Here is a 20,550-nt window from a genome sequence, read left to right as displayed (position 1 = left end):
CACATTTTCTCCTCTGTTATCTGCCTGGGCTAGCATCTGCAAAGGCTCCGATTCCATCAGCTCACGGAGAGGAGCTGAGCACAAATCACTGGGATTCTGTCCCTGCACAGCCAGACAGCCCAGCTGGAAGTGAGGGGAGCGCAGGACACACCTGCCCCGGAGTTGGGATGGCCCAGGGCACAGTTTGGAGGGCACAGCAAAGGGAGCACACCCATCCCTTCAGCTCTGCTTCACTCCATCACCACTTGTTTTTCCCTTCAGGAGAAGGGAATCGGGCACAGACAAGGCAAGAGATCACACAATCGGGTTATAAAATGAAACAACAGTTTTATTCCAGCGTCCCCATCCCATGGAGCACACATGTCCGGCCAGGGGCTGCCAGAGGGATGACAAAGGCAAAGAACCACAATCCCAAAGGACACAGCCACACTCAGATGCGGAGGGGAGGCTGATTATTGCTGCCGGACGCTGGCAGGGCTCATGTCCTGAGGGGCTCTGCCAACCTGAGCCCACCCGGGCTCCTATTAAGGCTTCACCGGTGAGGTTCGATGCTACCAGTGCCTGCACGAACAGCAACACTGCTAAACACCCACTGCAAACTCCGTGTGCACTGCTACTATCACGATGGAGAAGCAATTCCACATCAGGGCCGCCAGGGTGGGGGAAACACTCCCCAGGGGACCAGCAGCTGTAACAGCACTTATTACCACATCGCCACGCTCGCTGAAAAACAAAAACCTTGCTCCCTGCCTCTGCAAATGTATTGAGAGTGATAAAATAAATCAGCAGCAAAAAAGGTTGGACGAAACTGTCGGGCACCTGGGGGCCACAGGCATCCCTATCCCGTGGGGATACCTGCGGGGGGGCTCCTCCAGGGAGCGGGAATGCCCCGGCACTGGGGCAGAGGTATTTCAAAGCAGGCATCTAATCCGTGCTCGGAAGGACAGGAGGAGACTCGCTCCTCCAGCTGTCCAGGGAAGAACGGGAGAGACCGCCAGGGGCGGGCTGCAAGCAGCCACCGTCCCCCGGCCTGCGACCCCCACAAAACACATCCACACATCCATTATTGCCAACAAAGGGTCTGGAGAGCGCCCCGCACCACAGGTAAGGCGGCAGAGTTCGCAGGGCTTGGTCTCTGGGTTTAACCTGCGGAAGGCAAGAGCTGGCTTCCGAGAGAGGGAGAGGGACAGACCTGGATGCACGGTGCCTGAGGTATGGTCAGAGGAAAAAGTGCAGCAAGAAGGAGATGCGAGAAAAACAAACAAAACCGCTTGGCTCTGAACATCTCTCTCGTGTGAAAATGATTGTCGAAGGAGTCACTAGTGAAAACAAGAAAACATGTTCGCTGTAGAGGTACCTTCCTACTCAAGGTCCCAACAACAGAACGCTCACCCGAGGTCCCGTCCAGTGCTGGAATTCACGGCAGGAATTCTCCTTGGCACGCCTCCGGGGATGGCGCCCGGTCCGTGCGGTGAAGAGACGATCCAATCCCGGCCCGGGAGGCTCCCGGTGTCCATGTGCGGAGGGAGACACGGGTCCCCGCGTCGGGGTCACCCCCGAGCTGCCCGGTGCGGCCCTACCCGAAGCGGAACTTGAGCCGGTAGCGGGCGGGGCCGGGGCTCCTGCGCGGCGGGGCCGGGGCGGGCCGGGCCTTGGGCTGCGGCAGCGGCTTCTTGTCGGGCAGGGCCACGGTGAAGGCGAGCTCGGGGGGCTGCAGGTGCCCGAAGCGGGGCAGGAAGTGCGTGGAGACATGCTGGGGCCGGGCGCGGGGGCTGCAGCCGCGCTTGGCCTTGCCGCGCTTGTTGAGCGCCACGTACCACGGGCGGCCCGAGCGGGGGCTGCGGTGCACGGCCGAGGCGTAGGTGTTGTAGCTGTTCTCCTGGAAGCGCTCCCGGAAATGGCAGTCCACCGTGAAGCGAGCCTGCGGGGACACACAGGGGACACCGCTCGCAAGGGCCGGGGGGCAGCTGTGCCCCAGCGCTCCCGGGCTGGGCTGCCTCCCCAAAGCCGGCCCTGAGGAGCGGCTGGAAATATGGAGCACCGGGCACCTGACTGGAAAACCTCCGGTGGAGGTACTCCAGGAGCTGCTTGGCACCCAGGTTTGGGCTTTCCTTGGGGAAAACATCCCAAAGCCAAAGAGCAGAGCCCAGCACTGCACCTGTGTGCCCACAGCCCTGGAATCCCTGTCTGTAGACCCTGGCAGCCCCTCCCAAATGCTCTGCCACACTTGAACCTGGTGGTGAGCACCGTGCCCGGTGCCCCAAGGGTTTCCCCAGCTCCATTCCACAGCAACACCTCCAAACCACGGACATGGAGGCGATGCTGAGCTCTGCAGCTCCCAAACCGGCTGCCCAGAGCAAGACCCAACCCCCAGCAGGGCTTTGTAAGCACAAGGGAAGTGTTCAAAAGCCCAGATTTAACCCAAGAAGCTGAGCCTTACAGCACAAGTGACAGAGCCCACAGCCTGCCACGCTCATTTCACCTCATAGCACTTGGATTTAGGCCTTCTTCAGCTTGCTGGTCCCGAGGGACACCAACTCTGTGACTCATTTCTGCTCTCCTCATCTTCCATACACCCTCCCTGCTGTCTGCCCCGTGCACAGGCCTCCACCTTCCCCAGTAAGGCTTTGCTGACCCTTGGTGCTCCCTGCAGCCCCAGTGCTCAGGCAGGACATCCCACATGCCTGGGAAGTGCATCAGCAGCTGCCTCACCACGATCCTGTCAGACTTGCCCACCTCCTGGCCTCTCAGCTCATCACTGCAGTGCTCCAGCCTGGAAAACCCACTTTTTTCCCCACACAGGGCAGGGGGAGCAGCCACATCACATGGCTGGCACTGGAGTTGCTCTGCAGAGCTCCAGAGCTGACCTGGAGTCAATTAAGTTTCCAAACCCAGCTGAGCAGAGATTTGCCCCAGCCAGGAATGCAGCTTGGTGGCAGCTCCTGGGAAAAGAGAATTACCTGGACAAATCTGTCCCCCCAGGGTCCATGCTGGACAGGCACACAACCCCTCCTACCCTCTCCGTGCTAAAAATGGCCAAACAGGAGAGCGAGGGTTTACCAACGAGGAAAAAGCCATCTGTGCGCACAACTGATAATTGCCGGGATAACTGTCATCTTCCGAAGCTGGCGCCTCTAAAAATGAACCACTCAGTAATTTAATTAAGCTGGCATGAAAAAAAAAAGAAAGAGAAGAAGGAGGAGGAGGAGGAGAGCACCTGTGAAACACCGAGCTGGGATGGAGCAGAGCCCAAGAGCAAGTTTTGGAGGAGCCCAGATCCCTGCAGGAATGAGTTTTGCCTGCGGTTCAGTGTGGAGCCCCCAGCCTGACTCCCATATCAAGGCTCTGCCCTGAGTGACGGGCACAGGACGTGCTTTGTGCTGCTCAGCACTCATTAGGCCATGAAATAACCCCCGTCCTGCCAGCACAGCAAAGAACAACAGATGCTGGGTTTGCATTATTGGCATTGTTCAGCCCAGCAATCTCAAGACATTTGGGTCAAGTTTCTACAGTTCTGCAGCTCTCACCCAAGCGGGGCACCGCATGTCCTCACCCCTGCCCTGACCCTCCGACTGAGGTCCCTCTCTGGCCCTGCCCTTTGTGTGTCAACAATTAACCGTGCCCCGACAAGGCTTGATTTAATTTCTGCCTGTGCCAGGGCGTAAATCAAGGCTGCAGCTCAGATAAGAGGCCATTGTACACCAGAGGGGAAGGCTCTGGAGGGTCCAGCAATCTCCTCTCCATCCTTTCCCTCTCCTCCCGCTCTGCCCCTCTGCTCTCACCTCATGTTTTTTCCTCCACAGAACCATTCCCCTTCTCCCTTAGATCCCATTCACGCTCATAGGTGATTTCTTAAGAGAAGCGAGCACATGCTCACCTAAGCATCAGTAGGCTGTAGGAGCAACACACCAGAAAGGCTTAAGGGAGAGAGAGGTGAGTCCAGAAATCCCCCTGGAGGTGATCTGCGGCCTCGGGCAGCGCAGGCACATCCGTGACATCCGCCCTGCCACCGGGAGGTTTGTCTCGGAGCTGCGGGATGGGTAACAGCCTTTTCCTTTTCCCCAGCCCTCAGCCCTGGCCGGGCTCCCTGGGAAGCACCCTCAGGGATGAAATGCTGCCTTACAAATGCCCCTACATGCACACACACCTTTCAGAGGCACCCACTTGGGTGCAAGCACTGGGGCTCACTGTGTTTGCCTAAACGGTCCCTGGAGCTGACAGCAAGAAACAGGGAAGCAGCATCCCGAGGTTGGAACCAGCAGCAAAATCAGCTTATGGATTCCTCCGAAACAGAGAGCTGGGAAAAGCATCATGAGACCAGCAGGAAACCTCAGCCTTCAGGCCAACACCCTGCAGAGGAAGGTGACCGAGATTTTCCCACCCTGGCCGCAGCCCGGCCCTCACCTGCCCCAATTCCCGGTGGCCCAGGGCAGAGCCAGCCCGAGCCGCGGCGCTGCCGGCGCCACGCGTGCTGCCCGCCGGGAGGAGACATTTGGCCAAACCCTTCTGCGCGATCTGCGGCAGCTAAAAATAACCCGGCCGTGCTCGGGGAGCCGGCTCTGCTGATGCACACCGCGCCGGGCGCGCTCCCGAGGGCGCGCTCCGCACACTGTAGAGCCCCGAGCAGGAAGGTGGGCTCGGGGGCTGCGGCTCCACCTGTCCCTCGGTGTCTGGTGGCGCCGGTGCCGGCGCTTGGGAGGTGTCACAGAGCCTTTAAAATGCACCACACATACTGGTAGGGGGGGGGGGGGGGTTACTTACACTTGCATGGAGTTTTCCTTTTTTTGACATCGCTAAAAATTTGTTGCTGAAAACTCCTCGTATTCCTACAATCCCCTGAGACACAGCAAATATTTCCAAAATACCTAGGATGACAGAAATCCCAGAATAAATCACAGTTCTTCCCACATCGGCGTGACAGAGAAAAAAAATAAATACAACTTAGTCTGACAGGTTTGCATTTCCTCTCCCACGTCCCTGCTCCTTCCTCAGCTGCCTGGCTCCACCCAGCTCCTGCTCCATCCCTCTGCCTCCATCTACTCTGGGATGATACGAGCTGCTGGCTGGGACTTGGAGGGTTTTTTAAAGCTCCATTTTGGGGCACAATTCTTGGCTGGGCTGTGGTAGAACAAGTTCACCCCTGGGTAAACCACCTACACCAGCCTGCTGGGATCAGAGCTGCCCATGCCATGGACACTGCACTCGGGAAGTCTGGGTCCCACAAGCCAGCTGGGACTGGAGGCACCCTCACAGCCCAGCCATGGAAAAAATGCGACTTTTCTGAGCGTGATGGGGGCTCTGGCCCCTGATGGGGCACGCAGGACCTGCAGCTCATCCGACACAGGAACTGCAGTCTCCGAGCATCCCTCAGCAGCAGCATCGACATGTCACCTCCCCGGGTGGTGCAGGGTAACTCGGGCACAGGGCCGGGTGCCCCCCAAGCCCTGCCAGCTGGGGGGCACCAGCACACCCCCAGAGCACCCCTGGCACCCCGAGAAGCCGGCACTGCCGCCCCGCCGCAGCCTCAGGGGCTCCGTGGCCGCGGCCCCAGAGGGAGGAGCCCGCAGAGCATCTCGTCCAGCCCCACGGGGCCGTGGGATTAACGTGGTGCCGGGAGCCGCTGCGAGGCCACGCTAAATCCCCCAAGGCTGGGTGTCGGATCATGGCTTCCCACGTTTATTTTAAGGAGGAAGAACATCCCCCTGAGGCACCCCAGTCCCAGCACCAAGGGCCTGGGGCACTTTGGGGGGGTTACAAGCTGCCACACCCCTCATGCCACAGGCCACGGGGCTGAGCAGCCCCACTGGAGCAGGGCAAGTCCCTTGTCAAACACCTGCCTGTCCCCAAGGGCACCCCAAACCCTCCTGCCCTTTCGGGGTGGCCCTGCTGCCATGGCAGACACACTCCTGTTTGTTGGGGTTGCCCGGGGTCAAGCCCCATTTCCCAGAGGCCAAAGGCCAGGTTTCCCTGCCAAAAGCCATCCTCTTCCTCCCGAGGGCCTCCTGAGTGCCACAGCCCGGCACTGCCCCCCGTCACCGGCTGGGGCTGGCTCTGCTCCCACGTGTGGAGCTGGTGTCCCTGTGGTCTTTCTGGGGGGGATAGCTCAGCTTAAGGAGGAAGGAACTGCACGTAATTCAGGTCTCTGCAGGACAGCTGTAGCACCAAACCTCTGCCAGCCCTTCCAAACCCGTGTCTCCCCAAACAGCCATGGAGTGAGGGCCCCTTTTCCTATCCATCCCCTAAACCCCTCCAGGCCACGTGTCCTGCTGTGCCCACCAAACATTGAGCAGAGCTCCTGCTCTCCCTCCTGGAGCCGGCACAGTCTGGGCCCCAAATCCTTCGGTCCTGGGCAGATGTGGTGGCTGCTGCGTGAGTGCTCCCGACAGCTGAGCCACCGCCAGGGTCACCTCGGCCCCGAGCCCCCGGGCTCCTGGAGGGATTTTTCATCCCCACCTGCCATTTCATTCCCTCCAGCAGGATATCATGGCAACTCCGACCAGAGGATAAGCCGTGAGTTAGCACAGCTTTCTCTCAGGGGAACGTCAGCCTCAGTCCTATTTTTAAACTGAATATATCCTATCGCTGTGCTGGGAGAATGAGAATGCAGTGAGAGGGATGGAAAAGTCCCACTGGGAAAGGACCGAAAAGGGGCAGCATCTCCTTCTCTCCCACGTGCCTGGTGTGGCAGTGCAGCCCTTCAGGCTCTCACACCATCCCCTCGGGCTGGGCAAACCCCCGGGTGGCACCTCCCTGAGGAACATAGGCATCTCCCACGTATCCCACAGAGCACAGCCCCCCCAGCACCCCAAACGCCCCTTCCCGGGCCCGCCGGGGCTGCAGCTCACCCCAGGCGAGGGCGACAGGAGCGAGGGGCTCCGATAGCCCCGCGGGGATGGGAAGCCCGCAAGGACGGGGATGCTGAGCCCCGGCAGCCCCCCCAGAGCTCCCGTTCCCCACTCACTGAGCGGACTCGCGTCGTGGGCGCCGTCCACGCGGCCGTCGGGGTGCAGCTGGAGGTGGAAGCCGATGCCCACCCGGCAATACAGCCGGCCCCGCCGCCGATCCGGGCGGCTCCGCGGGAAGCGGCTCGGCCCCGCCGCCGCCGCGGAGGAAGAGGAGGAGGAGGAGGAAGACGCGGGGGCGTTGCGGCCCCGCTGCGCCCCGCCGGGCACCTGCTCTCGCCGGGCGCGGGCGGGCAAGGCGAGGAGGAGGAGGAGGAGGAGGAAGGACGGGCTCATGCTGCCGGCGGGCGGGAGGAGGGAGGGAGGCAGGGCGCCGCATCCCGCTCCTAGCCCTGGAGGGGGGGACCGAGCACGGGGGGAGCCGGGCCGCCCCTCCCCGCTATTTATAACCGGGCGGCGGCCCCGCACCTGTGCCCGGCCCCACGCCCCCCCCCCCCCCCATCCCCCGTGCCCGCGGCAGATGCGGGGCTCAGGGTGCATCTCTCTGGGAATTAACTTGTCCTCCTGGCCGGGACGAGGCCGCGGGGCTGCAGGACTCTGGGGACAGGCTCGGGTTGCAGCCCCCTGCCCGGGGTTCGGGGGGCGACACGGCAGCTGTACGGCCAGCCCAGCCGCGGGCAGGGGGCTCGGGGCAGCCCTCGAACCTCAAAGCCGCTCTCCCTCACTCACGGGGCCCTGCTTGGCCCTCAGGGATAACGGGGGGGGCCCATCACGACCCCCCAATGGCATCTTACGGCCTGCAGAGAGGTGGCGGCGGCCCTTATCAAACCACAACATCCTCCTCGGCTCCCAGGCAAGGGGTACACAGCCCCAGCCTCCCGCCACCGTCAGGGGGACAGCACACGTGCCCGGTGTCCCCCAGCACCATGGGCCGAGCTCCTCCCCAAACACAAACACACCGACAGCACAGCATCGCCGCTCAGGAGGAGACCCCGCAGCAACAGCCCATCCATCCTCCTGGCACAGCTCTGTATGGATTAGGCTTTCCTCAGCTCCTAGGGCAGTTCCATGTCCTCAAAGCCACTGGAGAAACCTCACCTGGCCCAAAGCCAACAGGGCCGGACGCACCCTGCCCAGCCCGCAGCCCCCGCTCCCCCCGTGTGCCCTCAGCGCTGCCCCACCGGGGCTGTGCCCACACCCCGCCAGGAGCTGCCCCTCGACCTGCCCAGGGTGCTCTGACTGCAGGGCTCGTCCAGGCAGGGATCAGGTTCGGCAGGAAGGAGGCAGAGCCGGTGGCACGCCGGAGGGTGACCTCCGCCTCCCGAGGAAGCTGAAGGTCGGGGGCACACGGAGGGAGGGACACGGGCTGAGGAGCTGCATCCAGCCTGGGTGACACCTGGCACAGGCTGGTGCGAGCAGATGATCTCACAGCATTGCTGCCATTTCAAACCATTTCTCAGCAGATATCTATATCCACAGAGCTATATGCACAGGCATTATATATAGACATGTATACATAGACTGCCCTATATATAGATGCACATACCTGCAGGAAGGTCAGGGCACTCAGACCTTGTTTACTTCTCCCAGCTGTAGGGGTTAGCCTGGCAAAAGCCATGACTTCCACTTACCCACCTCCTCTTGAATTACACACACATGCTGATCCATGAGAAGGATGAGGAGCTGCAGGACTTCCTCACCTCTCGAGTGGCGTTTGTGTGAGACTTCCTGTAGCAACACAGCTGAGGAGAGAAGGCCACCTTGCTCCAGGAGGATTTCCTCTTGGGCATCTTGGTGTAAAGGCTGCAGCTGGTACAGGATCATGGCAGCAAAATCCCTGTTCTCCATCTGAGGCAGCAGAAACCACTTCTGCCCCTGAAAGTAAAAAGCAAATTCAAAAATGTTCACAGTTACCATCCTGGGGGTGAGCGGGCACAGCAGCAGCCCAGGGGCAGAAAGGAGGCATCTGCATGCTCAGGACAGGGATACTCGCCTTGAGAAACTTCTGTGGCCAGAGGTTCACCAGCAAGTCCAGCCCCCTCAGCTTCCACCCTATCGTGCACCCTCACGGTTTCCAACAGCACTCCTGGCACCACCCTGGCTGCCAGGCAGCCTCTGCTCACTCACACTGCTGTTATTTCCCACCTGAAGAATTTCCAGACAACTCAAACCTTTGATGGGGGGTGGACACCAAGAAGTCACACCAGCCAGGTGTGCTTGCCCAGGCTGGTCCCCAAGACCTCCTTTTGGAAGGAACCCCACTGCAGTGAACATTCCTGACCCTTTCTGGGGGGGCCCCAGTGAGGCAGCAGAGCCCTTGGGGCTTCACTGGTTGCCTGCACTCCTCTTTTCTTTGTGGTGGAATGGGACAGCTGCAGGACAGCACCCCCGTTCTCTGGGGACTCCCTTGTGCCCCTCAGAGCAACACCCAACCACCCTCACTGTAGAGGGGATACTGTCACAAGTCCCCATAGCACAAGGTGTGTTTTCATCCTCACTGTGACACTTCAGGGCTCACAACAGCGCTGTGTGATTCTGGGTGCTTCTTAATTCTTCCCCTGCCCAACACACCCGTTTCAAATACTCCAGGCGCTCCTGCAGCACAGCTCAAAAAAAGCCCCAAAGAACACCAACATAACAACAAACCAAACATGAGGATTAAACCTAAATAAATAAGCAGAGGTAATAGTGAACTTCCCAGAGCAATTGTGTGTAATCGCCTTTGGCAGTAGCAATCCTCACTCACACACACCAGCAGCTTCAGAAGCCTAATACTGATGTTATGTTATTTAAATTATTCAGGGCTCGGTTACAGAGGAAAGTCAGCAAATGGGGAGGCAAAGCTGTGTTTCAAGTGTAAAATTCCCCGACTGAAGATGAGAAGGACTCTTCCGAGCCTGTTTGATCTGCTGCAGAGCACCGGGCCTGCGAGCTGCACCGCAGGAGCGCTCCCCCCTCCCCATGTCAGCCTGGTGCTGCTAAATTACCACTCAAAAATATGCCAGGCAAAGCATGGGGAGACATGAGACCAGCCAGCAGAGCCTGGAAACAAAACCCCTGCAACGAGGTTGTGCCTGAAGGAGACTCACCACAGTCAAAGGGGGGTGGCTGGTCCCCAGGTCCCCCTGTACATCCCCCTGGAAGCGTCCCCTGTCCTGAAACATGGAGAACTGCAGCTGAGTCAGAAGCTTTGCAGAACCAAACACTCCACCAGGAGGAGGTGCATTAAAAAAGGTTAATTTAATTAGGATGATTGTCCAAACCTATTACCAGGAGGGAGGGTGTGCATTAGAACAGGTGAATTCAATTGAGATGATTGCCCTCCTCTTACTTAACTAAGATGATTATTACCTTCAGGTGGTGGGGAAAGCACAGGTGCAAGTGGTTAACATGCCCCACGGGCACGAATGTCACCGAGATCACTCAGAAGCCACCTCACAAGCAACCGGGATAAGGAAAGAAAAGAATTCTAACATGTGAAAAGCACTATGTCTTTAAATAAAGCTCAAAGCGCTCAGGCATTCCAGCATTCTGCAGGACAGCAGTGTATCTCACAGAAACATCCCCCCTGTGTTTTGGTTTTTGTTTGTCTTTTTTCTAAGCACACCATCAACACGTTCTGTACTGGGCCGGGTCTTTCCCCACTCCAAATCAGCCCTTAGCAGCAGGGAAAGCAGGGAAGGAATACCGTACAGTTCATGGAATTTTCAAACAAGGGAATCACTTCAGCCTTTCCTAGACACCCACAGCTGAACAAAGCGTTTTCCAGAGCTCGGTGTTGCAGTGAAATCCTAGTAGCTGATTTTCCAAATGTAACCAGTGAGAGGTTAGCTGGAGATAGGCACTGCACATAGAGGAGCTCGGCCTCCTCACAGCAGTGGCAGCAGATGTCTGTCTGTCCGGCACGCCACTCAGCACCTTCACACACAGCACAAAACCCAACACACAGATTTTGGGGTGGCCTCTGCAGGCTGGCTGTGAGGATGCTCAGGGGTTGGGAGAGCCTCACCTGTACACCTCTGTCCAGACCTATGGGACACAATCCACATGACATTCTGTACAGCCCACGCCCACACTGGCGAGCAGTTCAGGTGCCCATCCCAAACCTAATCCATTCCCAAACCTACACAGGCACAGCTCCTGCTGGCTCGGGCAGGAGGGGATCAGGCCCCCAGGCAGGCAGCTAGCTCCAGCTGCAGCCCAAAGTGCACAGCCTGTGGGTCTGCTGCCCGTGGCTGCCTTCAAACAGAAACCTCTGTGGGTGCAAAGCTGCCTTCTGCTCCCCAGGAACAGCGTTGATATCAGGATTTGTTGAATTATTATCACTGTTGTGATTTGCAGCGTGGCCCAGCTACAGGGAAGATAGAGCAGTCTAAGGGCTGCAGGGCACAGGGAAGGGGCTCCCCAAATCTGAAGGCTGCTCATCCTTACTCCCGGCTCCTACTTGCTGTTCCTCTGCAGCATATCAAAGATGCCCCTTGTGGGTAGGTTTCAGAGGCAAATGCATCTGTGGGCTCTGGCAGAGGCTTACAGGGGCAGCTCTGTCCCAGAGAAATGCCCAGGCGATGCCACAGCTGGCTGGGCTGTGATGTTGGGTGAGGACCCTGCATGGGGGAAAGCCAGCTGGTGCCACAGCTTCTGTGCTGTGCAGAGACACAGCATAGCATCAACTGCAGACAGGGAAAGACATTTAAAGAAAAAAAAAAATTAAAAGAAAAAAAATTCTCTTCCTGTTTCCCAAGCAGCAGAAATGATGACAAAGGAGCAGTATGTGGCAATTGTACCCTTGCTGACCTGAGGAGAGCCAGCATGGCTCTGGGGAAGGAGGAACGTGCTGTGGCCAAGCCCTGATCCCAAAAGGCCCAAGGGGAACCCTCTCCATACAACACCCGACTCTTCAGGATCATGGGCACTGCCTGCCCTTATTACAGCACGATCTGCTTGTGCAGGAAGCATCAGTTGGAGTTTGATTTATCACTTTGGAGTTCGATATTCGATTTCACCCAAACAAAGTCTTGGATTAAATTCCCTAGCCTGTAGATTTTTGTGCTTTTAGACAGAAACAGAGTGAGCTTTGTGTGGAAGTAACAATGCAGGCACCTGCTGCACCACGTGTGCCCTGTCTAACAGTGCTTTTAGGGGGCTGACTGCAACCCCTAACACAACCCCAGTGGGAGAAGTCCTGGGGTTTAGCAGAGTGCCTTCTGAGAGAGTCCCAAGGAATGCACAGAAGGCACGGTGCTGCAGGAGGCTGCCAGGGCAGGGGCACAGCACAGCACACGGCTGTGAAAGCCATACAATATTTGGGGTAGATGGAGGAGACTGCGAAACCTGAGGGTATGTGCTGGGTTCCCGAGTGCACCTTCGTGCAGGGGAAGCAGCATCCCTCCTGCAGCATCACCCGGACAAGCGCAGGGAGCCGGGCAGAGCATAACCAACACCGCCGCTGTGAACCTCCCCGGCTGCGGGAGGAAGCCGGCCCCAAGCCGGCCCGGGGCAGCCGGAGAGGCGAAGCTGCGGCGGCAGAGGAGCCCTGCGCACCATCGCCGGGGGAAGGAGCCCGCCGGGGCCCGGAGCACAGCCGCTAGCCCCGCGGCGGCCCCGCTAGGTGGCGGTGCCCACCCGCCGCTGCCGCCCCCGGCATCCCCGCAGCCCGCCCGCATCCCCCGGAGCCCGGGGAAGCATCCCGGGGAACCCTCAAAAGCGGGACGCGCAGGGGTGGCACCGCTTCTTAAGGAAAATCCACGGGATAATCAGTGTCTCGCCCCCGCAATTAATGGCGGCAGGTGAGGCTATGTGTATTCCAGAGGCAAGGAATGAGAGCAGGGGGCCGCTCCGGATCCTGGCGTGGCTTGGGGGTTATTGGTACCGGGGTGCCGGGGTCAGCGCGCTGAGAGAGCGAGCAACACCAGCGGGAAGCTGCATCACGGGTACCCCGTGCAACCCCAAACCCCACGGCCGCCGACGCCGGTGGCACCTGGACCCCATTGATTTGACACTGTGGGCTCCAGCCTTGCACAGCTCCGGCTTTGGGGTATTTTCCCTACCAGTGACCTGGCACAGCGTCGGTGCCGAGGTGACGGCAGCCTGTGTGTGGAAATGGGTTTCCTGCACATCCCCGCGCTGTGCGTGCCCCGGTGCCCCCCAGTGCCCCCCAAAGCGGGGCTGGCACTGAACGCACACGCCGCAGGCTGTGCACCCGTGCCCGGGAGTGTCCCCCTTGTCTTGGCCCTCCCGGGTGCCCCTGGCTGCGATGCCACCACCCAGTAATGCACCAGGACAGAGGGGACCCACCCTGGGCCCCTTCAAGCGCTCCCTACCCCACGACACTGCGGGCTGGGGGCTCCCCTGGGCCCTGTCACCCCAGACAACCTCCGGGCCGCCTCCGTGGCTGTGCCCACCCTGCGAGCCCGCAACCACCCACAGCCGTGGCCAGGATGGGGGGCAATACGGGCTGCTGGAAGAGGGGAGGTGGGAAAATAGCAAAACACAGAAAGACAGAAATAAAAAGAAAGGTAAAATGAAAGAAAATAAAGACAACCCAAAAGACGAAGGGGAGAGGAAAGGAAGGGAAAGACAGGATGAAGGCGAGAGATAAAGGCTGAATAAAATGCCGAACGAAAGCAAAGACGCACAGAGGAAGGACGGACACATGTCGGAGGGGCCGAAGGGAGGGAGGCAGGGGAGCGGGGAAGGAGAGCACAGAGAACAGACGGCGTGGTCGGGCTTTCCTGCCCTTCCCTGCGGCCCGATGGGGACCCCATTGCCACCCCTTCGCCACCCCTTCGTCACCGCCCACTCCCCCGCATCGATTAACGTCCAGGTGCTTTGAAGAAAATAAAGTCATTTATTGTCAAAGCATCCAACATACCCGGATAAACTATAAAGTTTAATAAATCTTTTTTTGTTGGTTTTTTTTTTTTTTTTTTTTTTGTCCAGAGGGGCGAGGAAAAAAAAAAGACAAACCAAAAACCAAACCCAAACGGGAAAGGGAAGGTAAACACGGAACTACCGAGACTCCATTCCACGGGCACCAGTGACACTCGGGGGGGAAGGGGCGCGGGCGGCGGGGCCGGACGGTGGTAGCGCCCGGTGCATGCAGGACCCCGGCCCGCCGGCCGCCGGCCCCGCCGCGCTCCCCTCGCCCTTAGCTTCATATCCAAAATAAAAATTTACCCTGACATAGAATTATTATTACATCTAAACCATAAGTGCTTAATAATTTAAGTAAAAACGTATGACAAATGCATCAATATGTTGCAATATATGACATTTTAAAAAATGTATTTTTAAGTAATTTTTTTTTTTTCTTTTTCCCGGTGATTCTCTTTTCTCTCTCTCTCTTTCTTTTTCTTTCTTTTTTTTTTTTTTTTCTTTTACCTTCATTTTTCTGCTTCTTCTTCTTCACCTTCTCATCCTTCTCACCCGCTGCCCTCCCCGCCCCTCCCCGGACTGTGGAAACGCGTGCATCGAAGGGGAAGGGTGGGAGAGGCGGGCGGCGCGGGTGTCCCCGGCGCGGGGGTCCCGGGCGTGTTCCCGGGGCCGGGACGGGGGTGTCCCCGCTAGTTGTGGGAGGTCATGTGGCGGGAGAGGTGGTGGCGCTCGCGGAAGGACTCGTTGCAGATGGGGCACTTGAGCTTCTCCTCGCGGCGGCGCTTGACGAGGGGCTCCAGCGCGTACTCCTTCTTGTGGTGGGAGCGCATGTGGTAGACCAGGTCCGAGGTCATGCGGAAGGACGCGTTGCACTTGGCGCACCAGTTCTGAGCCGGCAGGCACAGCGAGGTGAACGACGGCGGCAGCAGCGTCAGCGCCGACGGCAGCTGCAGCTGCAGCGGCCCCGCCGCCGCCGCCGCCACCGCCGCCGCCGCCGAGCTCTTGGGCCAGAAGGCCGTGGTGTAGAGGAAGGGGCTTTGCTTGGGCAGCCCCCCGCCGCCGCCGCCGCCGCCGCCCGCCGCCTCCCCGCCGCCCGGCAGCTTGGCGGCCAGCGCTTCGGCGGCGTACAGGCGGGCGGGGGCGGCGGCGCCGTCGGGGCAGGGCTCGCCCAGCCCGCCCAGCTTGGGACCCAGCACCAGCGGCGGGACGTGCGGGAAGGAGCGGGCGGGCTGCGAGAAGGCGCTTTTCCTCTCGTCGGCGCCGCCGCCGCCGCCGGGCCCGCCAGGGCCGGCCCCGAGCTGCGGCACCGTGCTGAAGGCGCTCCCCCGCGCCGGGCTGCCGCCGTCCAGGCGGGCGGCCAGCGGGCCCCCCGCGCCGCCGCGGGGGCACAGCCCCGGCTCCGCGCCGCCCGCGCCCGGCGAGCCGCGCTCCGGGCCCTCTTCGGGGCCGCCGTCGGGCTCGGGGCCGCGGGCCGCCTTCTTCACCTCCACGAAGGCGCTGCGCTTGGCCTCGCCGGTCTCCGGGCTGGGCGGCGCGAAGAGGCGCCCGCCCTCCTCCAGCCCGCAGTAGGAGCCGGCGGCGCGGTACTGCTGCTGCGGGGCACAGCCCGGCTCCTCCTTGGGCGCCGCCGGCAGCCCCGGCCGCTCCGCCGGGAAGCGGCCCCGTGCCGCGCCGGGCCCGCGCTCCTCCTCCTCGGGGAAGCGCCGCTTCGCCTTCCCGGCCGCCGCCTCAGGGCCGCCCTCGGGGGGCGCCGGCCGCCCCGGGGAGCCGGCGCGCCCGCCGCGGGAGTTCTCCAGCTCCCGTGCCAGGTTGTGGAAGTCCGTGGAGGGCTTGGTGCTGGCGGCAGGGCCGCCGTCGGGCCCGGGGAAGGGGTGGTGCGGCGGCCCGCCGGACTTCCCGAACTTGCCGGGCTCCTGCTCCTTGCCGGAGCCGTCCTTGGCGGTGGCGGCCTCGGCGGCGGGGCCGATGTCGGGGCCGTGCAGCCTCTTGGGGCAGCGGAACCGGAGGTGTGCGGCGAAGGGCAGTTCGAACTGGAAGCGCTGGCTGCACTCGGGGCAGGCGAAGGGCGGCGAACCTGCGTCGGGTGGGCACGACAGACAGAGAGAGAGGGAGAGAGAAGCAGCACCGTCAGCCGGGGCCACCGACGGGATGTCCGCCGAGAGTTTGGGGATCGGGAGCCCAAAGCCCTCCGCCGCCTCCCGATTCCCCCCGGCCGCAGGGATCCCCCTCCTTCCTCCCGCCCGGGGCACCCACCGTTGGTGCGGGCAGGGGCCCGGGCCGGGCCGAGCAGCAGCAGCTCGGTGAGCTCCTTGCCGTACCACACCAGCAGCTCCTCGTCCTTGGCGATGCGGCGCAGGGAGCGATAAAAGAGCTGCCCGCTCTTGATGTAGGCCTCCAGGTTCTGCTCCTCCCGCTCCCGCGCCGACTGCACCAGCCGCAGCCACATCAGCCCCTCCGACGAGCCGTTGGCCGCCGACGTGTCCACCTGAAAACCCGCGGTAATCAATCCACCGGACCGAAAGACAGGCCGATCGACGGACCGACAGCACAGGGCCAGGCAGCAGTAGGAGCGGCGGCTGCGGCGCGGCTCTGCCCTCGGGGACAGCCTCCCGGCGGCCGGGGCTCCCCGGGCCGACCTGCGCTCCGCGGCGGGGACGCGTGCGGGCACCGGCCGGCGTGGCGAGCGGCTGGGCCCGGGGACGAGCGGCTCTTACCCGGAATATGTAGGGGACGGTGCGCTTGTCGGTGGACTTGAGGGCGATAAAGGCGATGCTGTCATACAGGGACGTGTGGCTCAGGACGCAGGGGCCGAAAATGGCATTTTCCGGGATGTCGCAGGTGGTGTAAACACTGGTAAAAATGTCAGTCAAGCACTGCTGGACCGTCTTGGCATCCCCGTCCCATATTCCCCGCTGGACGCCGGCGTCCTCCATCCCTGCGGGCGGAGAGAGGGGCAGAGAGGGGCCCCGTTACCGCAGCGGGTCCCGCTCAGCGGTACACCGGGATGCCCCGGAAAACAAGATAAAATCAACTTGAATTAATAAATAAAACATTACGATAAAACCTCCAAATCATTTTAAAAAATTAGATAGAAAGATAGAAAGACAAGAAAAAAGCAGGCGAGCAGTTTCTCCGGTTTGAAAAAAAATTTAAAGTAGGCTCGGAGCTGCGAGCAGAAGTGGGGTGCGGGGACTCTGCCGCGCCGATTTATTTTTTTTTTAGATATCGCGGCGGAGCTGGTTCTGAGCAGGGACCCGGGAATCCCACCGGCTAGGTCCTGTCCCGAGCGGGCGCCGGGTCTCCCTCGTGCAATCCCCGGCGCCGGGCCGGGCTGCGGGCTACGCCGGGGGAGCGGGTGGGTTCCAGCGGCTTGTCATTGTCGCCGATTGCGTGTCAGCTCACCTCCCGCTCCGCGCGACAAGGGGAACGTATGGCTGCTCATTATCATAATCCAGCACTTTCCCTCCGAGACTTTAATTAAAAGCAGCAAGCAGAGGTAATTATTTTTACCTCGACACGCTTATTTATGGAGCAGGGTGAGAGCCCCGGCTGCCGCGCGTTACGAGGGGAGGGATGCGGGCGGCGGGCAGCTGGCGGGGCGCGGGCAGCGGGCAGGGTGCGGGGCCGGCGGCGCCGCCGAGGCCGGGGAGGGAGCATCGCGCCGGCTGCGGTGCCCTCGCCCTTCCCGACCAGATTAGCGCACGGCTGCCTCCCCCTGCCCCATCTGCCATTGAAATCCGTCATTTGGGGCTGGCTCGGGAAAAGACCGGTGCTCCTCCCGGTGCGCCTGCTGACGGCTGGCGCCGCTCGCACCGGGCACGGCTCTGCCGAGCTGCCGCTCCCCCGCGATTTCGGGGTACGACCCGCACCGCCGGGAACTTCACCCCCTCCCAGACCAGAGCGGCGGCGGGGGTCCCGGCCCCTCCCCGGGAACGGAGGCCGGGGGGGAAGGCGCTCCGGCCGCCTCCCCGGCGCCCTCCCCGTTCCGCCGCTACCCGGCGCATCCCTTCCCCGAAGGAACGATTTCGCCAAACGAAACCACCGGCGGCGAGGGGCCCCAGCCCAACTTTCCTCCCGGCGGCGGCGAGCCCCTTACGGCTCCCCACGGGGCCGCATCTCCCCGGCTCCCCGGGCCGCCCCCGGCCCCTCGGCGCTGCCTCCCCCCGGCCGCCCTTTGTCCGGGCCGGGCGGCGCCGGGGCCGCTCCCGGAGGCTCCCCCGCCGGTCCCCGCAGCCCGGGCAGGCCCGCCGGCAGCACGGCCATCCCCGGCATTGTTCCCGCTCCGGGGCGGCGGGGGGCAGCGGGGCCCCTCCGCCGGTACTCACCAGGGACGGTGGGGATAATCCTCGCCCCGACAGTGGCACAAAGGCGGCTTCGGGCTGGCTGCCTCGGGCTCTCAGCGCCGCTCCATGCCGGGCCGGGCCGTGCGGGCGGCGGAGCGGGAGGCGCGCGGTGCAGACGGACCCGGTGCAGTGAGGGGCTGGCACGCAGACACACACTTTTTGTTTGCTGCACATAATCTGCCCAATGACGCGTGACAGCCCACGTCCCTCCCGTTAACCCCTTCGGGGCTGCCCGCTCGCCGCCCGCCCTACCCTCACCTGGACCCGCCGCCACCGGGCACCACCGGGGAAAGGGGTGGGAAACGCGGGGCGCCTTCCCCCACCGACCCTCTGCCGGGGCAGGGAGCGTGTTTGGGGCCGCGGCTCCGCTTCGGCCCGGCGGGGATGCGGGGCGGGGAGCGGGGGTGCCCGACGGCCGCTCCGCCCGGCGCCGGGATCCCGGCGGCGCCTTCCCGCCCTGTCCCCGCACCTGCCAGGTAGGGGCAATCTGACACGCAGGAAAAAAACCTCCTCGGCGAGACGGAGCCGAGTGGGGATGCCCGTGCCTGGCTCCGCGGAGTGGAGCGGCCCTCCTGCGCTGCCGGCGGCCGGCGAAGGCCCGGCGTGCGGGGAAGCGGCACCGGGCAGCCCCGCGCTCCCCGCCGGAGCGGGGCAGGGGCAGCCCCGGCCGGAGCCCCCCGCCCATTCCGAGCCGCTCCGGGGCGGGGGGCGGCCACGGGCTCTCCCCCTGCACACGCGGGGCTCCCGCGTTCACCGACACGCGCGCAGCTTCGGGAAACACAGAGGCGCGGATGCTCTGTGCAGAAATAAGGGGTTTATCGCGTGGAAAAGTGTTTACCGGTCCCTCCCTGATCATCGTCATTTCAGATATAAAACAGATAAAAAAAAAAGAATAATTAAAAATAGAATTTGAAACCCCTTAAACTAAAAAAAAAAAAAAGAGAGAGAGAGAGAGACAAAGCGTTTTCCAGGGGCGAACGGAGCGGGGTTTGCAGAGAGTGGGCTGATGTTTGGCTTTCAAATTCACTTATCCTCCACATAATTACGATTTTCCTTGCATTAGGATTAAAGGCTGCATATAATATGCTTTCAACATTTATCTTATTAATTCGACAAAACGCAGCGTCTCCTAAAAGGGAGATTCTCATAACATTAAAAATATGGGAGTCTAAAAATTTGGATGTCAATTCCTACTTCAGATGTGGTGTTGGTTTTTTTTTTCCCTAGTCCTGTTTCTTTTTCCTTTTTTTTTTTTCGTCAGCGCTGCAGCTCTCGCTGTAAGATATAAATTGTCCGAATGACTGTCATTAGTGGGGGGAAAGAAAACCTACGCGCTGATTTTATTCGCGAGAATTTTAAGGGACATCACAGCACATATACGATCTCGAAATCGCTTCGGCGTGATCCAAGCTACCGAAATTCCCTGGGACTGGAAAGGACCGCGCAGGAATTTCCGAGCTTTTATCCAGTCTCTGATGCCACTCTAAAAGGGGATCCCAGGGAACAGCGTCCTTCGACCTGCAGAACGGCTTTGGGACGGCCACGGGCTCTTTCTTTTGGAGTTTCTGCTGAGGGGTGCGCCCACCGCAAACCCCGCAAAGCGTGGCGCCGGCGGCGCTCTCCCGGCCTCCTGGAAATGCCTCACCGGGATTTCTGGGGGACACGGGGCAGGCGCGCCGGGCCCGATCCGGTCCCCGCCGCGCTGCCAGCGAGCGCGGTGTCACCCAGCGGGGCCGTGCGATCGCTGCCCGCCGCCGCCCGGCTGCCGCACGCTCCTATCTATCTCGGTACATCCATGTATTTCCTATTCGCTTGTTTTTCCAGAAAATCTCTTGCGGAGGGCCAGGGGCAACCCGGGCTGAGGAGTTCCGGGCTGAGGAGCTTTCCCAGGGACCCCCGCAGCCGGCAAACCCCCGCCACTCCCCGCCCTCCAAAAGCACAGCCCCTGCTCTGCCGAGCCCCTCTCGACGGCACCAGCTCGGCACGGACCAGCTCCCGGGCGAGGGGAGCCCCAGGAGCAGCGGACAAGCCCGGGACCCGAGCTCAGAAGGGGCTGGGCTGGCCAAATCCCTGCAGAAGCCAGGGTGGGGCCTGGTGGAGATTCAGGCGGCTGCAGGGCTGGCAGAGTGGGGATGCCTGGATGCTTGGACACCGTTATCACTAACCACCGTGAGAACCCTCTTCTGCCCGCAATGAGTTAGTGTGGGGATGGCTGCAAGGGACAGAGAACCTGCTCCCAGGAGTGTCAATCTTTTCTTTCCTCCCTGACCTTCACGCAGGAAGGGGAGAGGAGAGGAGAGGGACCAGGAAAGGCTGCTCAACCTGCGCGCAGAAACACTCCTGCATCCTTTGGGAAACACTGCCTGAGTCGTGGCATGCGCCAGGCCTACGGGTGTGTGGTTACTCCCGTGAGGAGACACACAGCTGAGAGT

General features: G+C 61.3%; 2 protein-coding genes across 2 annotated transcripts; both read right to left on the bottom strand.

Moving 5' to 3' along the window:
- Positions 1-357: 357 nt before the first annotated feature.
- On the bottom strand, positions 358-10,040 carry FGF5 (fibroblast growth factor 5). Its single transcript, XM_059470867.1, has 4 exons — positions 9,992-10,040; positions 8,603-8,777; positions 4,762-4,865; positions 358-1,921 (listed from the first exon to the last, which is right to left on the bottom strand). The coding sequence occupies exons 2-4, from the start codon at positions 8,748-8,750 to the stop codon at positions 1,577-1,579; spliced, it is 597 nt and encodes a 198-aa protein (XP_059326850.1). The 5' UTR covers positions 8,751-8,777; positions 9,992-10,040; the 3' UTR covers positions 358-1,576.
- Positions 10,041-13,866: 3,826 nt separating this feature from the next.
- Positions 13,867-18,250, bottom strand: PRDM8 (PR/SET domain 8). Its single transcript, XM_059470934.1, has 4 exons — positions 18,101-18,250; positions 16,490-16,710; positions 16,029-16,260; positions 13,867-15,849 (listed from the first exon to the last, which is right to left on the bottom strand). Exons 2-4 carry the CDS (start codon positions 16,706-16,708, stop codon positions 14,465-14,467), a joined length of 1,836 nt encoding a protein of 611 aa, XP_059326917.1. The 5' UTR covers positions 16,709-16,710; positions 18,101-18,250; the 3' UTR covers positions 13,867-14,464.
- Between the last annotated feature and the right edge of the window lie 2,300 nt (positions 18,251-20,550).

This window comes from Ammospiza nelsoni, chromosome 4 (assembly GCF_027579445.1).
Source record: "Ammospiza nelsoni isolate bAmmNel1 chromosome 4, bAmmNel1.pri, whole genome shotgun sequence".
Classification (NCBI taxonomy): Eukaryota; Metazoa; Chordata; class Aves; order Passeriformes; family Passerellidae; genus Ammospiza; species Ammospiza nelsoni.
The sequence above is the reverse complement of the archived record's forward strand: the minus strand, read 5'-3'. Positions and strand labels throughout refer to the sequence as shown.